This window comes from Cinclus cinclus, chromosome 6, assembly GCF_963662255.1.
Source record: "Cinclus cinclus chromosome 6, bCinCin1.1, whole genome shotgun sequence".
Lineage (NCBI taxonomy): Eukaryota > Metazoa > Chordata > Aves > Passeriformes > Cinclidae > Cinclus > Cinclus cinclus.
In genome coordinates, this window is record NC_085051.1 from 23,738,224 (window position 1) to 23,761,622 (window position 23,399).

At 38.2% G+C, this 23,399-nt stretch overlaps 1 protein-coding gene across 5 annotated transcripts in view; it reads right to left on the minus strand.

Moving 5' to 3' along the window:
- Nucleotides 1-23,399, minus strand: part of MADD (MAP kinase activating death domain) — a 69,549-nt gene that overhangs the window by 13,818 nt on the left and 32,332 nt on the right. For 2 of the 5 annotated variants that reach the window (XM_062495974.1, XM_062495975.1), the window contains exons 17-33: nucleotides 21,710-21,812; nucleotides 20,511-20,697; nucleotides 20,191-20,341; nucleotides 17,683-17,889; nucleotides 12,883-12,936; nucleotides 9,764-9,861; nucleotides 9,341-9,424; nucleotides 8,744-8,902; nucleotides 7,167-7,275; nucleotides 6,561-6,623; nucleotides 6,050-6,170; nucleotides 4,813-4,918; nucleotides 3,669-3,779; nucleotides 2,701-2,808; nucleotides 2,446-2,610; nucleotides 1,246-1,318; nucleotides 338-444 (exon numbers count right to left, since the gene is read on the minus strand). In XM_062495974.1, the coding sequence (XP_062351958.1) occupies nucleotides 338-444; nucleotides 1,246-1,318; nucleotides 2,446-2,610; nucleotides 2,701-2,808; nucleotides 3,669-3,779; nucleotides 4,813-4,918; nucleotides 6,050-6,170; nucleotides 6,561-6,623; nucleotides 7,167-7,275; nucleotides 8,744-8,902; nucleotides 9,341-9,424; nucleotides 9,764-9,861; nucleotides 12,883-12,936; nucleotides 17,683-17,889; nucleotides 20,191-20,341; nucleotides 20,511-20,697; nucleotides 21,710-21,812 (2,006 nt within the window). Of the gene's footprint in view, nucleotides 1-337; nucleotides 445-1,245; nucleotides 1,319-2,445; nucleotides 2,611-2,700; nucleotides 2,809-3,668; nucleotides 3,780-4,812; nucleotides 4,919-6,049; nucleotides 6,171-6,560; nucleotides 6,624-7,166; nucleotides 7,276-8,743; nucleotides 8,903-9,340; nucleotides 9,425-9,763; nucleotides 9,862-12,882; nucleotides 12,937-17,682; nucleotides 17,890-20,190; nucleotides 20,342-20,510; nucleotides 20,698-21,709; nucleotides 21,813-22,265; nucleotides 22,326-23,399 lie in introns of all 5 variants that reach the window. The other 3 variants (XM_062495978.1, XM_062495976.1, XM_062495977.1) reach the window with 3 other exon arrangements.

Genomic DNA, 23,399 nt, shown 5'->3' on the forward strand with positions numbered 1-23,399 from the left:
TGTGATGCATTATAGCATCTTAGATTATTATTGATCACTTTTTCTGTCCCTTAATACAGGCTAACAATGTGTTTTGTGCTTAGACAATTCAGACCACAAGAAACAAGAAGCTGAAAGATGTACCAACATCTTTCTTTTTCCTGAGGATATTTAATTTCAGTGTTTTTACAGATATATATTGATACATGCTTGTGGGTTTGAGTGTAAATATGTGTAAGTTTTTTTACCCACATCAAGCTATCCTCTGTCCATATTGATACTCTGGGAAGAGGAAACACCTATACAGGCGTGCTGTAAAAAGCTTCATGCTCAGTCTTCTCACAGATTTCCCTCATACCTGACTGTGCATAAATTTCAGGTTAATTCCTTCCAGTGTGACCTGAAGAAGACCTCCTTCACCAGTTTTCATATCCTGCACAGGGAATTCACCACCCAACTCAGGGCCTGTGATGTTAATAAAGAAAAAAAAACAAAAAACCAAAACCAAACAAAACAAACCAAAAGAAAAATCCAGAGAGAGAGAGAGTGCAGAAAGCAGTTAGCCAAGTCATGGTATGTGGAAAGGGAATATAAAATAGTAGAAACATAATTCCTGTTGATGTGCTTAGCAAAAGGACATGACTAAGAATAGTAGAGACCATTTCAGTGTGTCCACTCACTAATGACAGCTTTCTGAGAACCACTAGAACTTTAAGTATTGCAATAAATTTCATTCTGGTAACATGAAGTAACATCAATGTCAGTTCATCCTGTACTTATTGTACATCATATTGTGGTATTGTTTGTTTGCTTTAAATGCCACATTTCATTTCTCCATAGTAAGACCCTGCAATCACATAATACCATAGAGAGCATAGTCTTAAGTACAGATACATAAGCAGCACAAAGGAGGCTTGCATTTGTGACCTGCATTGCATGGTATTAAGCAATTAAAATGTCAAAATATGTTTAAAATTATAATTTAAAAGAGGATATTAACAGGTGAATAATCTAGACATGTCCATCTACTTTCTTTTGCATTATTCAGTTCAGCAAAAAAGAGCATTTTTAATACTAAATTATAGCCCAGTTCTCAAAATACCTTTTAAATACACTCTTGCTAAAAACAGCTATCTGCTACTTGAACATGGATGCACAGTTACCCCAAGATTTCCAAGTAAAAGGAGATTGTGTTCAAAATTAATAAAAAAAAATTGCTGGCTGCAGATTAAATACCAAAGGATCCCAACATTTAAAATCTTGTACCTGGTTTAATGCTTTGCTGCCTTGCTGCTGCTCGCTCCATACTGTCTTTTACACAGTAGTACAGTTCCCGACACTAACAGATATAAGAAGAGTAATACATTATTTCTCCAAATTACTAAGGGAGGGAAAAGAACAGCAAGATTCTAAGATTCTACAAAAAGAACAAGGTCCATGTGGTGCCAAATGACCAAAAGCCTGTTCAAGTTCAAGCACACCTAATTACTAGCTAGTATTTATATTTGTTTTACAAGATGATAGGGAAATTATTTCATAGCATTTAACCACACAAGTTAGTGAAGAGTTCATGCCTTGGCACCTTCTAACCAGGCCTATGCAGTTTCTTAATGTAGAAAAAGCATCAAAATAATTTCTCCCTTTCTTTCAGCTTCCAGCAATCAATATTGCTAGTCATGTACATAATATTTATCTTTTTGTTATTCATATCAATTTCCTTGTGGCATATCCTTCTCTTGATCTTCCTTCAACTCTGAGATTAAGCCATAATCTCAGAGCTAAATTTAGAAAAATTTTCCATCCATAGTCCAAGATGAAGGTCACAGAGATGGTTGAGCTACTCTATACTAGAAAGGAACAAATTTGATGGATGGACAAATTCATAGGAGTTGAGATCAGTGGCTCAGCATCCAAGTGGAAACCTGTGACAAGTGGTGCTCCTTGGGTGTCAGCACTGGGTCCGATGTTGTTTAACACCTTTGTCACTGACATGGACAGTGGGATTAATGGAAAGTGTCCCATGACAGTGGGGGGTTTAAAGTAGGTGATATTAAAGGTCCCCTCCAACCCAATCCATTCTATTATTCTAAGACCAAAAATTATACAATTAACTCCTAGAGCATAGTTTTATTTAGATTTTGCCCATGAATCCTCTGTAATATTTTTATTATCTTCACAAGCCTGCAAGCTCACAGAATATTTAGTAATACTGATGCTTTCCTTCTTCTAACATGTTACATGTCATTTCTTGAATTACTTTCTGGTGGACAAGTGTATCCAAGTAAATGACAGTGCACAATGCCAGCTTCAGATGTCAGTGCTGCTGAGCAGCCATTGCAGTTCAGAAACCAGTGCTGGAAAGAGAGTGCTATTTCTTGATTAAACGTGGAATATGACACACGAAGGATTTGTTTTTTTCTGTGCAGTTATCCCTGCAATGTTGTATATATTAAACAAGATACGAACCTTCTTTGTGTAGAACTTGTTCAGTTGTGTCTCCTGACCATTCCTGCGCCAGAGGCAAAGCACTTTTGTTTTGGGACAGTAAGTCATGTTGATGAGTTTCTCATACCACCAACGTTCATACACGGTGCCAATGTTACTTCTCAGCACAATACAATCATCACATACCTGGGAGCACAAAATATTACGTAAGATTTTTAATGCTATTTCTCTTATTTCTTGTGCTACTAGTTGCAATAGCATTATTATTGTCTCTACCTCCATGAAAAATATGTCTCCTGTTGTGTCTGTCCCAGCATGTACTACAAAGGTCTGCTTCTTGATGTGGCGGCTGCCACTGGGTCTCACAGGGAGTTCCCGTCCATTCTACAAAAAAACCCCACATGCAATCATTAATGAACTTTGAAAAAAATCCATTAGGTGACACAAATGAAAGAAAGAAGAAATTTTAACAATATTTAATGAGATGATTTGAGACAATTTTGGACAAAGCAGTAAGATACTCCAGTAAGTTTAGTTTCAACAAGTGAGACTGTAAGAGTTAACACAGCATACAACATTCACATGGTACCATACTCAGTATGGCAAAGTGAGGTGTCTGAGTTCTGGTATCTTTGCAGTAAACTTGTCTGATTTTTGACAATTAATTATAAGACAATTTCGTGTCTTTTCTGTGCAGAAAGCTAAGTTCCAAACATAGAATACCTTTAGAAGAGCCTATAATGTGTCCACCCTGGTGATGGTTGTGTTAAAAACTGGCTAGATTTACTAACTGAAGCTTTAGCCTATATTCTTATTGATCATTACAGGACATCGAGTTTATTCTGTATGAATACTGGAAACAGTTTTGTACAGAAACTGATTGCTACAAGTCTTATAGCGGCCTGGAAACTGATAGAAAACTAAACACTTCTTACAGTTATAGGAATCACAAAGGTTCTTGCCAACAAATATTATTAAGAAAACATTAATGCTGCACATAACTGTGGTACATAAGTGTCATGTTTATACATATTGGTATTGCAGCTCTGATAACTGCGTAATATTAGAACATTATAAACAGGGTCATATAGTCCCAGTCTTTATTCTATAATTGTGAAGAGTAAAAATTAAAAATTCAATTTTTAATGTTTTAAAATTAGTGCTGCAAAGAATATACATAAGACTTTTCAGGCAATTTATCTCCTCCACTGTAGCTCCCAGAGGTATATCACTGTTTTACTTACCAGATTGGCAAGTTTGTCTAGAATATCATTTATTTGCTGGCTGTGCACCAATCCAATATGTGATTTTCCCATTAGACGACGTACCTTTTTCCTAATATCATTCTTGTTCACCTAGAAAGCAGATATACAGACTGTTGCATACTATTCTCTATTCACAGGAAGCAACTCCAATCTCCCAAACATATCTTGGTTTCCATTGCTAAGAAACAAAACAATTGATCTCTAGTTCACTCATGCTAGGGCCTCCTTAATGAGCAGTACAGGACCAAGTTGCATGTATCCCATTTTTTCCAGCTACTGCAAAAGTGATGCCATGCACAACAGATTTCCTGCCTGCCCATGCACACAAGCTGCAGCTCCACTGCCCACCTCTTCCAACTACTGACATCAAAAGCCTTAGTTCTCCATGCTACCATTTCTGGGTCTCATTGCCAGACCAGCTCCTCCACCTCTTCCTCTGCACAGACTCCTTTTACAAAGCTGTGGAACCCTCAACACAATATTGTATGAGAGCTCTCCTTCTTTCACCATGTGTTTCCTCCTCACTAGGCTGTGGCTCTAACAAACACTCCCAGAGAGTCTTCCAACAGCAAAAGATTCCTCCTGAAGATGAGCTGCAGGCAAACTCAGAAGCAAAATATTTCTGCCTCAGTTGCCATTTCAAAAGGCTACTTGAATGCCAGCCATCGATACTAAAGGCTTCAAACAAAGTACACTCATGTTTGAGTACTGATTTCAAGCTGAATCAAATATTGGTTTTTAACACATTTGCATTATGACCTTAATGTTGTGGAATATATAAAACAAACTCAATCTGCTTCCTTCTTTTGGCAAGAATTCTTTGTGCTTGAAAGAAAGCATCGTATTTTTCAATATATTTTAAAATTAAAACCTACTATGCAAAATAAGAAAATAAATTAAAGTACCAAAGTGTTGGGTTTGCAGGATTATGCTTCCCTTGACAGCTCAAATAAATTAATCTCTCTAGTAACAGAAAGCCTTCCAACTTTGTAGTTTCTACTAGAAACTGCACTTATCCACAGTTCTGAGTTTCATAAACAGAGATGGATGGTTTCAAGACCACATAAATGAAATACACTGTTTAAGTCTGAGCAACAATCTATTAAAAAGAACAAGAAGTCACCTTTATCATAAGCATATAAGCAATCATATTATGTAGCAGTGTAGCCAACAAGCGATCCTCATCATCCTCCAAACGCTTTCGATCGTGTTCTCCCAGGGAAAGATACCTGCAAGAAGAGCTACATCTGAAGCAGACTCACAGGCATTCTTCACCCACTTCACTAAAGCACTGGCAGAGAACACAGCACTGTTTGTGAAGTGTATGGCAAATACAACCTCTAAAAACACTAAGTCAAATGGACATTTTCCAGTTAAACACCGTGATCGGTAGTTAAACATTTTCCTTAATTATTAACTAGTTGAAGCAAATAACATCTGCTCAGGAGGAAGTCTGTTGGTGGTCCGCTGGGTTTACCCATTTCCTGTTCTCTGCAGTCACAGCTCCGTGGCAATTACAACTGTCAGAAGAGGAACACATAGCTCAGCGCAAGAGTTATCCAGCATTAGAGCTTAAATACAGCTGCAAGGCAGAAGAAAGCTGATGAAGGAAGTGCACCAGGCACTCTCTTTTTCCAGTAAGGTAGGCAGTTTCTGGAATAATAGTTTTGAAACCAGCACCCCAAACTAGTTCTTATTTTGGCTACCAGATTTCATGTTTCACAATAGCATGGATGGAGGCAGTAGGGCTGTAGGCAGTAGACAAGAACACAGAATGATCAGCTTCTTAACAGAGCTGGGGGGAGGAAGAGGAAGCTAGTCAAGATTGACATCTTAGAAGCAGTCAAGCCTTAGGCAGCCACACAGATATTTCTAGAGAGTGGTTTCCTCATGGTTTTCTCTGTTTTAACTACAAGCTGTGAAAACACCTTTAAGTTACTTGGCATTTTGAGAAGGCTCAAAACGCCATTTCTGGAAATATTTAATTATTTCACTTTACGTCAACACACTATTATTCCAGAATACAGCCATACTGCCACAGAAATCTCTTACTTTACTGATGATCTAGTCTATTCCATCTGTTCATATTGTTAGGCTTACATTACCCATTTCTCTGGAAATATCTTACCACAAGAGTTAAAAAATATATATGTCATAACTAAAGACAAGTATTTCAGTATCAGGAGCTAATGACCAGCAGAGAGAGAAAAGGCTCCTCTTGGAATAGTCAGGTATAGTAAGTAGGTTTACAAAGTGACAATAGCATGTTAAGCAGAATTAAAATATTTTTTCCCACTAATTTTACTCTTTCAGCCCCAGGTGAAACAATGAGGAGGAAAAAGGTCTACTGAAGAATTTACCTGTCAATCATCTCCTGAGGTCCCTGGTCCATCCCCATTCCTTCTCTCTCTAACATCACAGCATCCAAAAAAGCATCTTCCCAGAACTGCATCTGGTCCCACAAAGTTGAACGCTCTTTGCCTATGCAATGTATAAAAAAATTGAGCATTTACTCCATTTACTCCAGTCAGATACTTTTAAGATCAATTCCTGTTCATTCCCACTCCTTGAAAATACCACAAACCATCACACAATGAAACTATATTTAAAAAGAATTTTAAAGTTACTTGCAAACTACAAGCAATACCACAACTTAAGAAAAGTGTAAAAGAAAAGACAAGACAAATCTCTCATTCTAATTAACAGCACAATACTTTTAATCCCTTACAGTAAAGTACCTCTCATCTCTTATTCTTTAAGGAGTATATCTTCTTCCATAAACTGTTAACACTGCCCGAAAGAGACAGGAATATCTCACACAGACACAGATCACAGCAAACACACAGAGAAGTAGAAAGATAAGATTATTACTCAGAGAAAAGGTTTCCATTGCAGCATCCTCTAACTGGTCCCAGACAGATCCTTTATCCCTACCTGCACCATTCCAAGCAGGTAGGAACAATAAATGGAAAGGATGAAAAACACAGGAAGAGAGAGCCTTTGATTAACAGCAAGTCCAGACAAAATACAAAAAAGCCAATGTACTCCTAATTCAAGGATATACTTGAAGCCCTTTAGAATTCTGTGTTTAGCCCTCTGTTCAGTGACTTAAGCTGAATGATCTTTTTTCAGGACTAGTAATATATTTTAGCTTTCCATATATGGCTAACTTCCTTCTCCCCTTCTTCACACTGTTTAAAGAATTCATATTTAAGAAGAGCAAGAGACTTGGACAGACTTTATTTTATGCAAACTACACCACCCACACCAATCTCCTCTTACACTTATTCAATTTCCTCAGCAAAACTCTGGCTTTACTCTGAATGGTCTGATGTACCTTCCTATTCTACCAGCACAGACAACAGTTAGAGGTCAAAAACAGTGTCAGGGAAAGTGAAAATTCCAGTCCATCCTAGACATGATTTCATCTGAACTTCAACGTGAAAGATTCCCTCCCCACTAAAAAAAGCAGCTTACCCAAAAGTCCTTCATACAGATAGACACGCTGGTTCCCATCCTCTGGACCTCTCCCTGGAGTAGTCCCTTTGCTATCCTTCACACTCTGCTTCAGGTTGTGAGACTTGGCCTGAAAATAATACAGAGGTATTGGCAATTCAACTCTGCACCCTGCAGGGCTTTCTCTTGCGCTGTTGGGTTTAACAGATGCAGTTTGTAACCTATACTCCAAAAGAGCTTCTCCTGCAGACAATCACATAACAATTGTTTTGTTTGAAGAGCAGTGTAATACACTTAAACATCCAGAGTCAGAAGGAAACTCAAAGAGAGAAAAATAGAGAAATCAAAACACAAAGGAAGCACACTGCTTCCCTGAAGGAAAACTGAAGCAAAACAAAAATACAAGCCCAAGACTGAAGGAAAGAACTTCTTCTGTCATCCCCTATATTTCACACTTATGTATTCTTAAAGATATGATATTAAGCAAATAATTATGTATCGTATCATCTGGCCTGAAGAGTGAGAGTCAGGACAAACAGCCAGCAGGAACAGTGACAACAAAGCTGGCCCATTTATTTCTCTACCAACAGGTAAACTATGGTGAAAAATTTGAATTCATCACACATCATATATACCCATCATCTTTGTTCCAAATCTCTTGCAAGGGTTCTTAGAATGCTAGTTTCTATTTAGCTTTATTCTATTTAATTTAGTAGAAAAATGCAGAAAAGTAAATGTTAAAAGTCTGACTCTTCAGTAACTGAGAGGACACCCTCTTGCAACAAAAGAAGCAGACAGAGCTAAATCATTTTCATGCTTTTTGTAGAAATCTGCTAGGAAACACAATGGTTTTGTTTGTTCCTTAACGTTAGAAGCAGAAGCCCTATAAATGCTTTCACAATCTTATCATTATCATAAAATAATGATATTATTTTAGTGAGACCAATCTTAAGGCACTGCAAATTTTCTTATTTTGCTGAGACCTTCATTAAGCCAAATAAAGTGTATCACTGTTGTCTTGATAAGATGTATATTAGAGGTTATACACAATAATCAAGGACTTTACAAAATGAAGTGCTCACAAATTATTTGGATTTTACTGCATACAGAACTTACAACTAGACAAATATATTTAAAAGTTATGATTACACTTGAAATAGGACTAAAGTAATATTTCAAAGAAACAGAACAGCTGCTAAAACTAAAATGTAAAATTCTTTTACTCTATCAAGCAGCTTCTCCTAAGAAACAGGGAATTTTCCTTTCAGTTAAGGATGAACAATGCCCACCAAATATTCACTTAGTGGAGAGAAATATTGCATCAATATTAAACATTACTGGAGTCTAAGGTGATGCAAGATCTGCTACTTTCAAAAAACCATTTATTGCAAAGGAAATGAAGAAAATGGAAATGAAGATCCAGACAAAATTACATCTTTGACATTGTAATATTGTAAGTCATTGCTGATTAACCCTTAGAACTGAATCAGAGATCTTCTTCCATACATGCACACACACTGAAATATTACTGTTCAAAATTAAAAAAAAGAACAACCAAAAAACAAACAAAAAACCAAAAAAGTCTGCAATGCCCTTACAAAGATAGAGCTAGTAGCAGAGTTTGTCTCAATTTCACTGTCTGACACAGTGCCTCTGGATCCTGCCAAATTGCCACCATTTTCCACACTTGGGCCATCACCAGCATTGCTACTCAAGTCACTGTCTGCTCCCAATGTCTCTCCAGAACTGTTACTAACCTGTGGAGAAAAATAAATTACCTTCAACAGATAATACATCAGAGAATTTGTTCCTATTTTTAATGCATCGATCTGCCTTTCTGCACTCAGGTACCTTTTAAAACTTCTGGTTTTTACAGATGGTTTATACACAACTAAGATATACTTATAGAATCGTTGCAATCCACCAGTTCCATAAATACACCAATATGTAGGAATATGTAACAGCAAGAAGAACCACACATGAAGGCTGCAATCTACTCATAAAGCAAGCACTATATATGTTCTGTCAGACACACATGCTTGCTACCCACTCAGAGGCTCTGGAGAGAGAACTCACAGAGCACTTTATGCATGTGTGACACTGCTGCCACAGCTCACGAAATGTAGGCACGAAATGCCCTCCTCACTTTAACAAGCAGTCAATCACATCCAGATTTCACTCTGGGCATATCCTACCACAGTGCTGACTTCAGAATCCTGGCTTGTACTTCGGACCATAACTGTTGGTCCTCCACTGGGAAGAGAGTCAAAATCACTCTTCTGCAATCAAAACACAGGAAAGACAAGAAGAGTCACATTAGTTTTTACCATAAGGAGATAACAAGACTTCCCATTCTTTTGGGCTCTAGAATCACATGCCTTATGCTTCCTTAGTTTAATTAGCCAATCAAACAGAAACTGCTGTCTGAGTGTCAAAAGACCATGGTGTCCTGTAACTGAGTTTACAAAGAACAATGCCCTAGAGAAAGGGGTGAAGAAATTTTACCAAATGAGCCTCTCAAGAGTACTCAAACCCTAGAAGTCTTCCCATAATTATGTAGTGAATAGAAGAATCCTGTCTCTTGCCACATAAATAAAGCAAGCATAGGAGCCACTCACCTGAGAACCTGAGGCCAGACTGAGGCCACTGTCTGCACTGATTTGGGATTTCTTCTCATCTGTTTCTCCCAAATCAAATTGTTTAACACCATCTGGTCCTGAACAAAGAAAAAAGTGAATTATTACTATAACAAGAAAAAACAGCACAGGAGAGAGCAAATGACAGATTGGAAGCAGGAACTGTACCAAGATTTGCTTTCTCACTTCTTTGATTTTTAAAGCCTTTTTTATTATTTCTTGGTACCAAAAACAACAAGGCCAGCAGATGACATCTGCTAGTCTTCAAACATTAGTTTGAATTTCAAATACTCTGAAGTCCAGGAGTGACTATAATTAAACAGTACCTTTCTTTGCCATTCAAGAGAGATAACAGGACAGACAACAGTCAAGTAGCTTCCAGTTACAATAACACATGCAGAGCAGTTGACATTCAACTCTAGGAAGCCACTTCCTTTAATTCTTGGTAATAAAAAAGAATATCTATTTATTTAAAAGTCAGAATCCTTTTTTGAACAGCTAAATTGCTCGAAGTCCTGAACTGGACATTTTTTTGGTTGCCCACTGCAACTATCTAGGCAAAAATGAGGCAACACATGACAAGAAAATAAACAGTAACAACTGGTGTTACCCAGCAAGATTTTCAAAGACTAAGCCTTTATGATGCTGTACTTTACAACATTCCCCAATTACATTAACAAATGGCTCTCCAGAGTTGGCTATCACATAGGTAGGGGAGAGAGAGAGGGAATCAGCAAGCTTTTAAGTCATGCATTCATTAACCCAACAATCCAAAAAACAAAAACAGGAAAGAAAGGATAAAGAACTTTATGTTCAATTTCCCATGCAGTTCTAGATTCGTATCATCTACTGTGCTCAGATGGGATGGCAGAAGGAAAAGAGAATGACGAAGAGAGAGAGCCTGAAAAGAAATTTGGATAAGCACTGAATGAAGTAAATAAGAAAACAAGAAAAGAGTGTGTTACAGGCTGTACACAGAATGTTAATACTCCCCAATAGGGGAAGAGACTGAATGCAATACTTCTGCCATAGCCATATCTGCCAACTATTCAGTAACAGGAAGACATGATCAGCTGCTGGAATATTTGTATTATATACCCACGTCTATAGCCAGTATTTCTAAGCAAACAATGCCACTATCTCTGTAACTACTGATTGCAATAACCTTGGAATTATGAACATGTTTCTATTATATGTAATATCAGAGAGGATAAGACAGTGAAAAGGAAAGGAAAAGGGAAGGGAGGAGAGCGAGAGAGAGAGAGAGAAGGATAATATACAAAAATTTGTGGGAGTGAGTTTGAGATGATATGTAAACTCATGAATAGCAAAGCCATAAGCGGGCTGTGCAGACCACACTAGCTTACCACCAATTCTTACTGTGAAATGTTTATAGAAAGTACTGTTCATTTGTTACAGTATTTTGTCTCTAAATCCAAATGCATTAGTTACCATAAATCAACGCCTCAAAGACTCTAAGAAAGAGAAAGCATAAACAAATTTTATGAAGAAAAATAACTAAAAGTATGTTTTCTAAGATTTTGAAACACTGTTTTCCACTGAATTACACATGGCTCACTTCTTGAGGTATATTTCCATTCGTTCAAGTGGTCATCATTTCTAGTTCTGATACAGCAAAAAGTTTTATAATCTCATTACTACAGCAAAAACACTAAATTTCAGCTGTGTTTTAAGCAATTTAGGAGTTTCCTGCCCCAGCACACAATTCAGATATTTTTCTGGAAGTTTGGCTTTTGAAGGAATTGAAATTGACTGAAGCAGTTCAGATATTAGAGGGCTGTAACTGAGTGTAAGGAGCACAAGAGCCACAATTACATTGTTGTCACTGTCAATTTACAGGCACTTAGAAACATCTCTTTCCCTTCTTTATGGAGTCTATGTCTAACACACATGGAACACTGAAACCTCAATTCATCCCTCTCCATGTAGGCACCTACCTGAAAGGCTCGGTTTGGGAGAGCAGGTGTGTGCTGTGTGTCTGTCTGCCCTGCACACCCTTCCTCAGCAGATAGCAACTCACAACTTAAGTACAGGAAGCTGAACTGCAGGGGTGCCCCATGCATCCCACTCTCTCTGAACTAACTCCAGATGCTAATTTGAACTTAACAGAAGTATTTAACTGAGGTGCCGAAAACTAACGCAAGCAAACCCAGGTTAGTCAGAATGTTAGGAATCTTCACTCATTCATCTCAGATATTAATCCTTCCCAAACTTCAGTCTGTAAAACAGGCAGCATCAGCTCTGCAAAGCACAAACTAAGCTTATGGTTAGGAAACACCTACCACAACACAGCTGTTATAAATTGGCTATTGTCCTTATGTAGTATGTCCCTATTTACAACAGTGACAACTAAAAGAGCAAAACCTGGTATTGCACTTGCTGAGCATACATATTCAATATTTTATTCATTATCTTATTTCAACAGATGTTCAGATTTGTGTAGATTTAGACTATTATTTAGACTCTGCAACAGCCTCAAACTACTTCACTCCTTCTTTACCAAGGAATATGAAAAACAAAATCACGTTGATTCCTTATTATGAGGCTATTTTCTAGAAGCCATCACTAAATACAATTCTTTACATACACCTTCTCTCTCCCCCTCAGAAGTATTTCTGGCTGCAGACTGACTGCTCATGGTTGATGCCAGTTAAGAAAATTCACCATCCCACAGCTTGAACAAACAGGAATTTTTCATTCCAGTAACATTTAATCAATCCATATATCCACGTCAACAACTTGTTAAACAAGTTTTAACCTTTAAGGAAGGAGATGGAGTATCTTAAAATTCTTCCGTATTATCTGATTGGTGAGGATGCAGAATACCTGCTTCCTCTTCTTTGAAGGAAACATTCAGGGGACAAAAAAAAAAAGGGGGAAAAAAAAGAAGACATTTCAACATATTTTCTCAAGGCAAACAGATCTGTTTGGTCTCTTTAGTGGAGACTGTTGAAAGATTTTGTTCTTGTGAGTATAAAACCTGTGTGCCATAGATGCAAGCTCACCCTGCACCTGGGGAGTTGGCAGTTATGGGGAGGCTGGAGGAGTCAGTTTCTACATTTTTTTTGTAATTTCCTTACTCGTTTTTTCCAAAGATTTTTGCTTTTTCACTTCCTGGTGCTTGTTCCACAATTCTACCCAAGATGCATTGAAAGCAGGAGAGAAAGAGAAAGAGTCAGCGACTGGTAAGACAGGTGAAAATGGGGAAAAAAATTTTTAAACAAAACCCCACCCCTTCACCTCAAAAAAAAAAAAAGGCAGAATTTTATGACAACTACTGAGTGAAGGGTTAATTAACACCATTTTAAAAGAAATAAATATTAGGTATCAAGCACTGCATCATCTCTTAGTAACAGTATTCAAACATTAGAGATGACTTCATACAGTTGTGCTGGTGCATCCCCCCTCCCCTCCTCAGACCACACTTTGACAGCAGTGAATCAACTAAGGAAAAACAGCTCTTATGAACAAATAATTAATCACTTTTTCTCAGAAAGGGATTTAAGACTGTCAGATATTTACTCCTCTAAAACATAGGCATCACAGAAGCTCTAATTAACAGAAATATTTTAATGTCTCTAGTTTATATTACTGAAAGGAGAAAGACACAAAACAGCAGCAGCAATTCCAAAAATATTCAAGTGTAGATTAACACAGCATTTAATCAATACTATATCTTACATACTATCACAAAGTTTACAGTTATTTTTGACCTGACAACACTCTCAATAAATGACTAGCTCTGCCCATGAACCTGTCCTATATGCAAAGAGCTGAACTCTGCATCCACTTGCTCCTGTCAGGGTACAGAGAACAGAAAATGGTGAAGAACTAAAATGAGCAAGATATCAGACATGCTTCACTCCAGCTTCCAAAACTCAAAGTCATAGCACTCTAACCAAGTCAATGAATTCCATAAGAGAATATACAATGCACATACCAGCAAAACAGTCTGAAGTTTTCTTAAAACTGAACTTAAAACTTAGCCCTGGGACAAAACAGTGATGAGGCACTTGTACTTCTCTATCATTCACATTGTTCAACTCTGAAATGCAGTCACCTTTTCAGCTCATTGCCTGTTTGCCATTACAAGCTGACATGCTGAACTGACTCCAAGTGTTAGGCACTGTCCTCTCACACTAGCACCATTGAAGCTGGGGACACTACAGAGGATGATCCTCTTATAAAACTAGCAAAGGGAAGGGAAAAGAAGTGAAATGTTCTTTTATTACTCTATAAGAAAACTTCCTGAGCACCTGAAAGGTCACTTAAGTGTGTTAGAAACTTATTCCATCCTGCAAATAGCAGAAATAAGGAACAAGACAGTCTCTAAATAAGTTCTATTGAGCAAAATGTCCACTGGAGAAAAATATAAAAGGATAGATTACAACTGTGAAGGAAGGCTCCAAAGTACTATGAAAAAAGACATCAGGAGTGAGGCAAATGCAACAAGGTAGAAAAAGCTAGAAAGATGGCTTCTAGCCTACCAATTTCTAGATCTGCCTCATGATTGATGGATGTTCCTTCAACTTTCATAAACAGACAGATGGATAAGATAAAATTCATGAGGGATCCAAACAGCATCCTACAGGCTTATCAACCTAAGCATACACTGACACAGATAACAGTCTCTAAGATGGACTGAATTTGTTTGTTAAAGGGCTTTGAAAACATCTGGCCTCTTCCATGCTCAGTCTATATGGCTTTACTTTAAAAATCACCAGTCTGAAAGCTGCAACACCTGCCATTAACTTACTTTTAGCTGACTTGTCTGTTAATTTAGTGTAGAGTATATCCTAGCACATTAAAAACAGACTAGATTTTACTCTCAACTACTTAGTCAAAGAAGAAAAACAAAACTTCAAATAAACTCACAGGGCATAAAATACTACACCTATGCCATTGTTACCTGACCCTGAACTAAACAGGACAGCAGGTCCAAAAAGGACCTGATGCAGATGAAGTATGTAGCACAACCTTTTCTGTTTAAAAAAACCAGCCAAAATAAAGTGATCTGACCAGATTAAACAGTTATTTAAAAACTAGTAATGGAAACTTCAATAAGTACTGACATTTTCATTAACAGTCATGGAAAGTATGCAATAAACCAAACTTATCACTAATATAAAGGGGTAAATTAATTAACTATCAGCTTAAAAGCCACCAGTGTCCTAGAAAAAAAGACCTACACTACAGGTGATGAACCCTGGAAGACAAGAACCCCAGAAGTAAGCAACTGGTGAGTATCAGAAGCATCATCTTCACACTGAATTTTCTAGGTAGGAATTAGGTATCAAAGCACAGGCAAGATCAAAGCTCAACTGGTAAAAATTCATCCCACTTCCCCTCAGAAAAAGGAAACCCGTAAACTTCATGGCCATTGTTCCTGTAGTACCAGAAAACTGAACAGATTCAGCTACCACAGACTCAGCTCTTAATCTGAGATGCAGTTTAATCACCACACTAACATACACTTTACATAAGACTACCACAAACAGAGCTGTACATTATTTTACTCCATCCTTCTGAAGACTTCTCATTCTAGTATTTCCTCCTGTATCTAGGTAAAAAGGTTAGCAGCCCAATTTGGATTTCATCTATACAATACCAAGAGATTAATTCAAAGTTTTATTTACGTATCTGCAACCCAAGACTGTAAGTACCTCCCAAACTTCACAGAACCAAGGAACTGCTGAAGTTCAAAGGGACTCATGGACTTCATCTAGTCCAACCTCCCTCCTTAAAGCAATATAGACTAAAGTTGCCTGCCACAGGACCATGTCTAGTCAGGTATTCACTTTCTACACAGATGGAGATTCCACCACCTTTTCAGGTGGACCCAACCTATTCCAGCGTTGGATCATCTTCACATAAAAACATTTTTTCCCATGTTTAAAAGGCAGTACTTACAAACACGTTGTTATTTCAGCAACATGTAAATGTTTACCAAATGCTCTTCACTAAACAAATTAGTTTGAATGAGAACATCTGCATTTCACAGCTAAACTGTGGCTAACGCCAGTCCTGTATATCCAAAGTTGTCTTAATCTGAAGTTTCCATGACAGAATATAAAGGAAGTATAATAGGCAAGCAGCTTTAAATTATCTCTCTGCAAAACAAGACAAACATCCTTTACGTCTAGATCACACAAGTCAGATGAACATGGAGACTACACTGTTTTTACAGAAATTTCCTTAAAAATGACTTGCATAGCAGTTCATGTTTTGTGGTAAAAGACAAAAGCAGTTAGATTAAAAGGCTTCAGCAAAAACATTTAAGTATTTTGAACTTTGGTCAGTGTAGGTAAAACCATTTCCTTCTTGTAATTTAGCTCCATAAAAGACAAGTGGAAACCATCATAGCATCAGAACCACCAATGAGAATGTACCTTTGCCTGTCCTTGAAGAACATTAATTGTTTAAGGGTAATATTCTGGAAACAGTAGTTTACATGGCATATTACGTAGCATTTCTTTTGAAAAGCACTTCTTATGATGCTTCACAAACAGGAATTATCTGATCTCTATGACTTCCATTTCTATGAGGCTTTAATTTCATCTAAGGGAAAGAAACAGACTTAGCAATCTCATCAAAATCCCTCTTCGTTCTTTAAAAGAACACTGTCCTAGAGCCTGGTTTATTATTCTTAGTTGTGCCAGAAGCATATTTTACTATCTCTCTTCTACAGAAAAGTAATGAAGTACCCAGAGCAAACCAAAGAGCTAACTGAAATGCTGGAAATCTGAATCTGAAACTCTTTCAGCTTCCTGACAGCTTTTCAAATGGAGTGCAAGACTAGTTTCTGAGCAACTGCCTCCACAGATTACCTCTTTAAACAAGAAAGCAAATCAAGTCAGAGGGGTTCAGTATCAGTTCAGGACTCAACAGCACCCAGCCTGCAGTTATGATGTATGTCCAAGAACGAATGTCTGTACTCCTGGCACTCAGCTGCTCAATATACACATTCCCTTGTCTTACACCACAAACCACACATATATGCTCACAGGACCACACTTCCAGAAGATTAATCTTTCATACAGCGATTCCACAGAAATGTTATTTTAAACAGGCTGTAAGAAGCAACATCTATAATTTAACGTGACATATTTTTGCAGTTGACAAAAAGTTTCTCATATGCTGATGGTACTTCTCATGTTTGCAACCCACAGGATTCAAACAAAGTAATTTTTTTCTTTCTCCTCCACCAAAAAAGTCTGTAAAGCCCTTTTTAAATGAAACAGTTCTAAAAGCCCTATTTCAAACTTTTACCTAAGACATAGGGAAAAGCTATACCATCTAAGAGTAAGACAGGAAAATCTCCAGTGACCAGCCTAGCAGATGCTGTTTAGAACAATACACATTCTATTTGCTATTGCACAGAAGGAAAATCCATCAGTCCTGCTCATTGAAACTATAACACCATAACTAAAATATTTTCGGAAATTCTGTTGTTAACAAACAGCAAATTTTGGATCCCACTTATATCAGGATACAATCTACATAATTCACAGGTAGCCAGCAATGACAGAACGTTTCACATTTCCCTTCCACAGCTGCCCTTTCTGAAATCCTGCTGTCCCTGTTCCTCTTTTGCCATTTCCCATTGCTTGAAAACAGCAATCACGGAGCAAAAAATAAGGCTGTTTAAGGTGTAATGAAATATAGAAACAATTAAGATTAGACAGCTGCTGGGAGAAAATTGTGGTGGATAGTTTATCTGAGAGTAGGGTGAAAACACATATGATTGTTCCTTGTGATCCAAGGTGTAAATGAAGCATGTTACAGTAGCAATGTAGTGTGTTAAAATGGAGAGAATGCAAACAGAACCTAATGCCAAACCAGAAGTCCCCCCTGCACTTTGCATGCACCTCAATACACACCAATGGAGGCAATAAAATTTTCTTCCTTTAGACTTCTTGTGTCAAACTCCCTTGGCCCTTTGCCTGCAGGGCTCGGTGGCTTTGGCATTAGCTGAGGTACCGGCAGCTGCATCGCAGGTTTTGGCTCCACTCTTGGGGATGATGCAGGATCCTTGCCAACTGGAGTGACAGATCCATCTGTAGGACTTCGTTTTCTCTTTTCTGGTTCTTTAAATAAAAAGTGTTGAGAGAAAATAAATAAATAAATAAATAGAAAGAAACGTAAGGAAAAAGGAAATGAGAGCTGGAGAAGAAAGATGAGACAGATGGCCTCATCTAAATCATTAAGCCTGGCAATGAAACAGCTCAGTGCCACATTTGTTCCCATAGGTCAGTATGACTTGCTGATAGTCTGACACACTGGTGGAAACAGTAGAGGAGAAAGCCAGAGTACTGTTGTAGGGATACTTAAGTATCTCATTTCTGTATATCTGAAACCTAGGGATGTTCTCTGACACAGTAACTGTAGCACCTCCTCTGCCAAAATTATGAAAAATTAAACAACTCTGCCTAAACTACCAAGAATACAATCTATAGAAGCTAGGTTCCTCTCACAGTACCAAGATGACAAATACACTCAATTTCATGAGTAACATGAAAACCTCATGAAACCTCAGTTAGGGGAAAAAAAAACCAAAACCAATCAGCTATAGCTCTTCCATTATCTCTGAGACTTCCTACAGCCATATGTCCCTAAGAGCAGTTTGGATTATTTCTCTGTATTAAACCCCACAGTTTGAATTACAGCAAAACCTTCAGAAAAGAACAGTTAAAACCAGGCTTTCCCTAAAGAGACTCCTGCACAAACTGTTCAAATACCTGATGAATCTAATAGTCAAAATTTCATATCCTATTATCAAAATCTGTCACACCACTAGATCTTGTGATACCTTTATACAGTGGATTTAAGATTCTGCTTTCAGTAACACCTTTCTATTTAGATAGCAATTGAAAAGAATCACCACCTAACACTCATCAGACTGAACATTTCCATCCTTCAGTGCAAAAGTGTTTCCCCAATGCCTTGCAGATCTCTTCAGAAACCTCCTCAACTTTTAGTGATACATCAAGATACTATACAGTAGCTGCATTCCAAATTCACAGATCCACAGTGTCTCCCTTCCCAGTTTTTACAGACACAGTAAATAGTAGGAAGTCCACATACAACAGCAGGAGAAAATGCTTCCTAGGATATACCTCCCAATCCTACTATTGCTGCCAATTATCCTTGTTCCTAAAAACAAGTCCTTAGTTTGACCATATTATAACTTAATCACGACCATGCTTTTTTAAGATTTAGCTTACTCTACACAAACAAGCTATATCCATCATGTCCTGTAGGATTACTTGCTTATTACTATACGTTAAATAATGTCAACATAAGAACTAATCTCTATAAAATATTTCTAGAAATAAATATGAATTTCAACTAACTGAAAAACAAGTAAAATATACTAAACAGCTAAAATTTTACTAAAAATTAAGATGTTATGCAATAATGAGAAGAGTCTTTAAAAGTTTGCACCAAATTTTGTCTGTCATGGCCACAATTAGTTTACTGGGAGAACTCAGCATCAAATTATGCTATTTGGTCTTCACTCTAAAACTACTGAGTTTTACATCAGCCACTCCAATTTTTCTTAGAAGCAGTGTCAGACTAAAAGCTTGCAATTAGCAAGATCAGCCTATTCTCCACTTTCAGGACTAGCACAGCCTTCCTCATCTGCCTCATCATTCTAACAATGACTGGAAAGAACACGGGGCGTATCTATGCTAATTCATAAAAAAATCCCTGATGCAAGACCCAGAACACCAACTATAAAGGGTTTGGTAGATGCTACTCCTCTGCTACAATGAAACAAGTAACTCTTCATCAACTGGGATTACAGAGAAGTCAGATACTAAGCAGAGATACAGCTTTTTGTCATCTTTTGCTTTCTTCCTTAGCATGCATTTTCTTATTTTGCATTGAGAATCAGAGCCTTAAGGAACATCCGAAAAATAAAGAGATATTATCAGACTTTCTTCTCTAAGAGAATTCAGTTGTACAAAAATAATTGTGCAGTACAATGTGGTTGGTGAGATGTAAGACTTGTATGGTTCCACATCACAAGTATCTCCCTCCTTACTGAAGCTGCCTGCAACTGTGGCTGGGACAGTTTTAGCTGAAGGTCCCCATTCCCAGAATTTCCACTTCAGCTGTAGAAGTGCCAGGTTTTGTATGTCACTGCAGAGTTTCCATTTTCAATTTAATATCAGCATGGCCATTATTTTGCTTTCGTACAGTAACACATACGTAAGAAACACGTAACAGGCTTCAAGTGTTACCAGGCTTCAGCAACAATGGTACAATTCTCACCATTTTGGAAGTGTTGGAAAAGCCCTGAAATTTCAAAAGGCACAAAACCAACTACCTTCCCAACCTTATTTGGTTCATAAACACTGTAATCTCATGAACACTTTTCTTACCTTTATTATAGTAGTGAGTATGTGCTATCTCTAGCAGGCCAAAAACACTCGCCATGCCTCCCAGGCCAGCATTTGCATAAGACTGCTCCAGGCTTAACACAGTGCACTTCAGAAGGTCCAGCATGCCTTTATAAACCTTGCGACTGATCTCCTGCAATGAAATCCCCATTAGTGCTGCTATTTCAGAAGTGAGAAAGTAAGTCAAGAACATAAATTCTCAAACTGCTGTAACATCAGCTTTTCACAATTGACAAAAACCACTGGTGAACTGAGCCTCCTCAGACACTGAGTGTGAGGAGCCTGCTGAGTTCAGCACTGACCACATCCTGTATGACATCCTGCCGAGCATCCTCCTCCGACTGGATCGTGCGATTCAGCTTGCTCAGTACAAACACACGGAGCTGCTCGCTCTCCAGAAGACGTCGGACTCTCTTCATGTTCAGCCAGCCAACACCTTGCCCATCAAGAACATTGTGTACCACCTCCTTCAGGAACTGCTGGTTCTCACTGGTACATTTAAGAGAAAGCAGGCAAAAGTTAGTTGCCCTCTGCTTCCTTTGGCTTACATGGGAAGAGAGCTATGGCCAGGGCACACACAGAAGTACCTTCCCCATCAACAGTAGTTGACACCTAGCTCTGTCTGCTGCTAATGTAACTGCACACAGCTCAAGCTCTGTTCCATAGGTGTAGTATCAAATACTTTATTTTGTCATTTTGTCCTTTATTTCCTATAAAAAGCCATAATCAGGCTTTCCTCTAGCTCCCCTAGATATCACTCTACTCTTCACTTTCAGCACCCCTCAGCATCTACAGGAATCCTTTATGCTTCTATCTTCTGTAAAAGAGAAGTGCAGCACTACTAATGCATTACCGCAGCAGCCTTGGCACATGTTTTGTGTGGCACATGCTTGCTCAGCTTCTTTTGCCACAGAGGGAAAGGCAAGAAGAAGGAAACTCCTGTGCAACCTGCTGCATTCTGCAGTCTGAACTGCAGTTATCATTCTTACTTGTTCCCCAAACCCAGTAGATCAAAATAAATTCACTCTACCCATGACTGCTACATAAGAAATGGAAGAGAAAGCACAGGTACAAATCAGGTAATGTGTACTTGCACCATTCTGAGTCCCTTCCCAAGGCTGAGAATAGCACTTCACATGAATTTATGGAATCAAACTGCTTCATTGGACTCAGCTGATCTCCCTGCATGGCACATTAAAACTCCACTGGGCTAGATAACCTTATTCAGAACACTCAATTACAAAGAATAACTACTGAGTTAAAGCAGAAACCTAGAACATTTTGGACCTCAGACAGAATGAGGAGCACAGAAAAATAAGCATGTGCACTTTTAACTGTAAGATATCTGTACCAAATCTCTTAGACAATACCATGTCCAGGTCTAGGGCAACAGAAAAGTACTACTTTGTTTTAAACAGTTAGACTTCAGAGAAAACATTGGCCAGGTATGAGGACACTCTTAACTACATTGTACACTTGAAAAGCAGGAAAGAAATATTACCTGGAATTGCTAGTTCGTCCCTGGGGTGATGGAGATTCTCTTTTCACTGTTGGGCTGTGCTTTATGACTGAAGACTTCTGATCAACAAGGGCCCGTCTGTTTCCTAAAGAGGAGAGAAAACAGAATGAGAGGAAAGGGAGGGAAGAAAACAATCTGATCCCAGTGACAAGCAACACTAAAGTTGGCTAACACACCTATTCAAATTACAGGTAACAGACTTCAAACAAAATGGAAACTCCAAAAAAGCAGCAGCATATATCATATTCTAGCATCACACATCGGCAGAAAACAGTAATGGGAGTAATGCAGAGAGAAAAAGAGAAGATGGTAATGGGAGCAGGAGGTGAGAGGCAGGAAAAGTTTGGCTGCTCTGCATGCAGTTCCACAACAAAACCATCTTCAAATTAGTCACTATATGTAAAAGCATAATGCATTGAGGGTGACTAGTATAGATCATGTGGTACTGGTTACCCAGTGAGAAAGGTAGCCCAAAGTCAGGCATAGGGAATGCTGGAAATTGTTACATCATGCACAGCTCATGCTGTAGGGAACCCACCTTCATTGCTTACTGGGCCAGCTTCAGTAATAATCTCCATTATAGTATTTAACCCAAATACTGGGACACAAAATATAAAATTAGTAGTGTACTGAAATATCTACACTCCCCACTGTCAGCATCAAAAGAATCCAACTATCAGTTTCTTCCCAGCCCTCCCTCAAAATAAAACCCAAATGACACTAAAGCAGGAAGATGTTTGAAAGCCCAAGACCACAAGGGCCAGAATAACTTAAGAGATAGTGCTTGACTTGAAATTTGGCATCGTGGAACCAGTGTACTGCATCTTCAAGGACATTACTGCACATATTGTATTTGAATGGCACTACAAAAACCATCTGCATCACCAAGGAAAAAATATCAATGGATGCGCATGAAATAAAAGTTAAAAAGGAAGATGGAAAGTGGTCAAACAGCAGCAATGAAATGGAGTCCCAGCATCATTTCCCATTACAGTTAGAAACACACACTTGGCAAGAACAAGTTAATGCAACAACTTTGTATCTCTACAGCAGAGACAAAAACATCTAAAAACCACTGAAGTGCTCAGTGGGAATCCCAGTGAGCCAGCATGCACATGTAAATGAACACACACACACACACACACACACACACACACACACACACACACATTTGCACATGCATAAAACAGATTGAGCTACTCCATGGAAATCCCATCCTCATATCTGCACAGTAACATTAGAGGCCCTACAGGATTAAAATAGTTAAGAACACCAAAGTGCAGAAGATGAGGCACAAAGCATGAATGTGGAATGGTAAACCCCATCACTGTTTTCTTCCAATGCATGGAATCGGTCATTAAGTTTACCCATGGAAACAACCCTGACACAAAGCATGTTTCTTATCCAGTACAACTGGACACGAGAACACAACCAACTGGTAAAAGGTTGTCAAAAACAGCTGTGCAGAGTCTCTGCTAGTGTTTTCACCCTACCAGTCCTGTTATTCCTTATTTTACACACAGGGAATGATTAGTCGTCTCAAAAACAAAGTCCAAAGCAGAAATACAAAATCCAGCTTTTGGTCTTTGTTTCTACAAGGTTAAAGGTCAGCAAAACATCATACCAACCTTCATCCACATCCCTTCCCAATTCCAGATTAAAGTAATCTTTA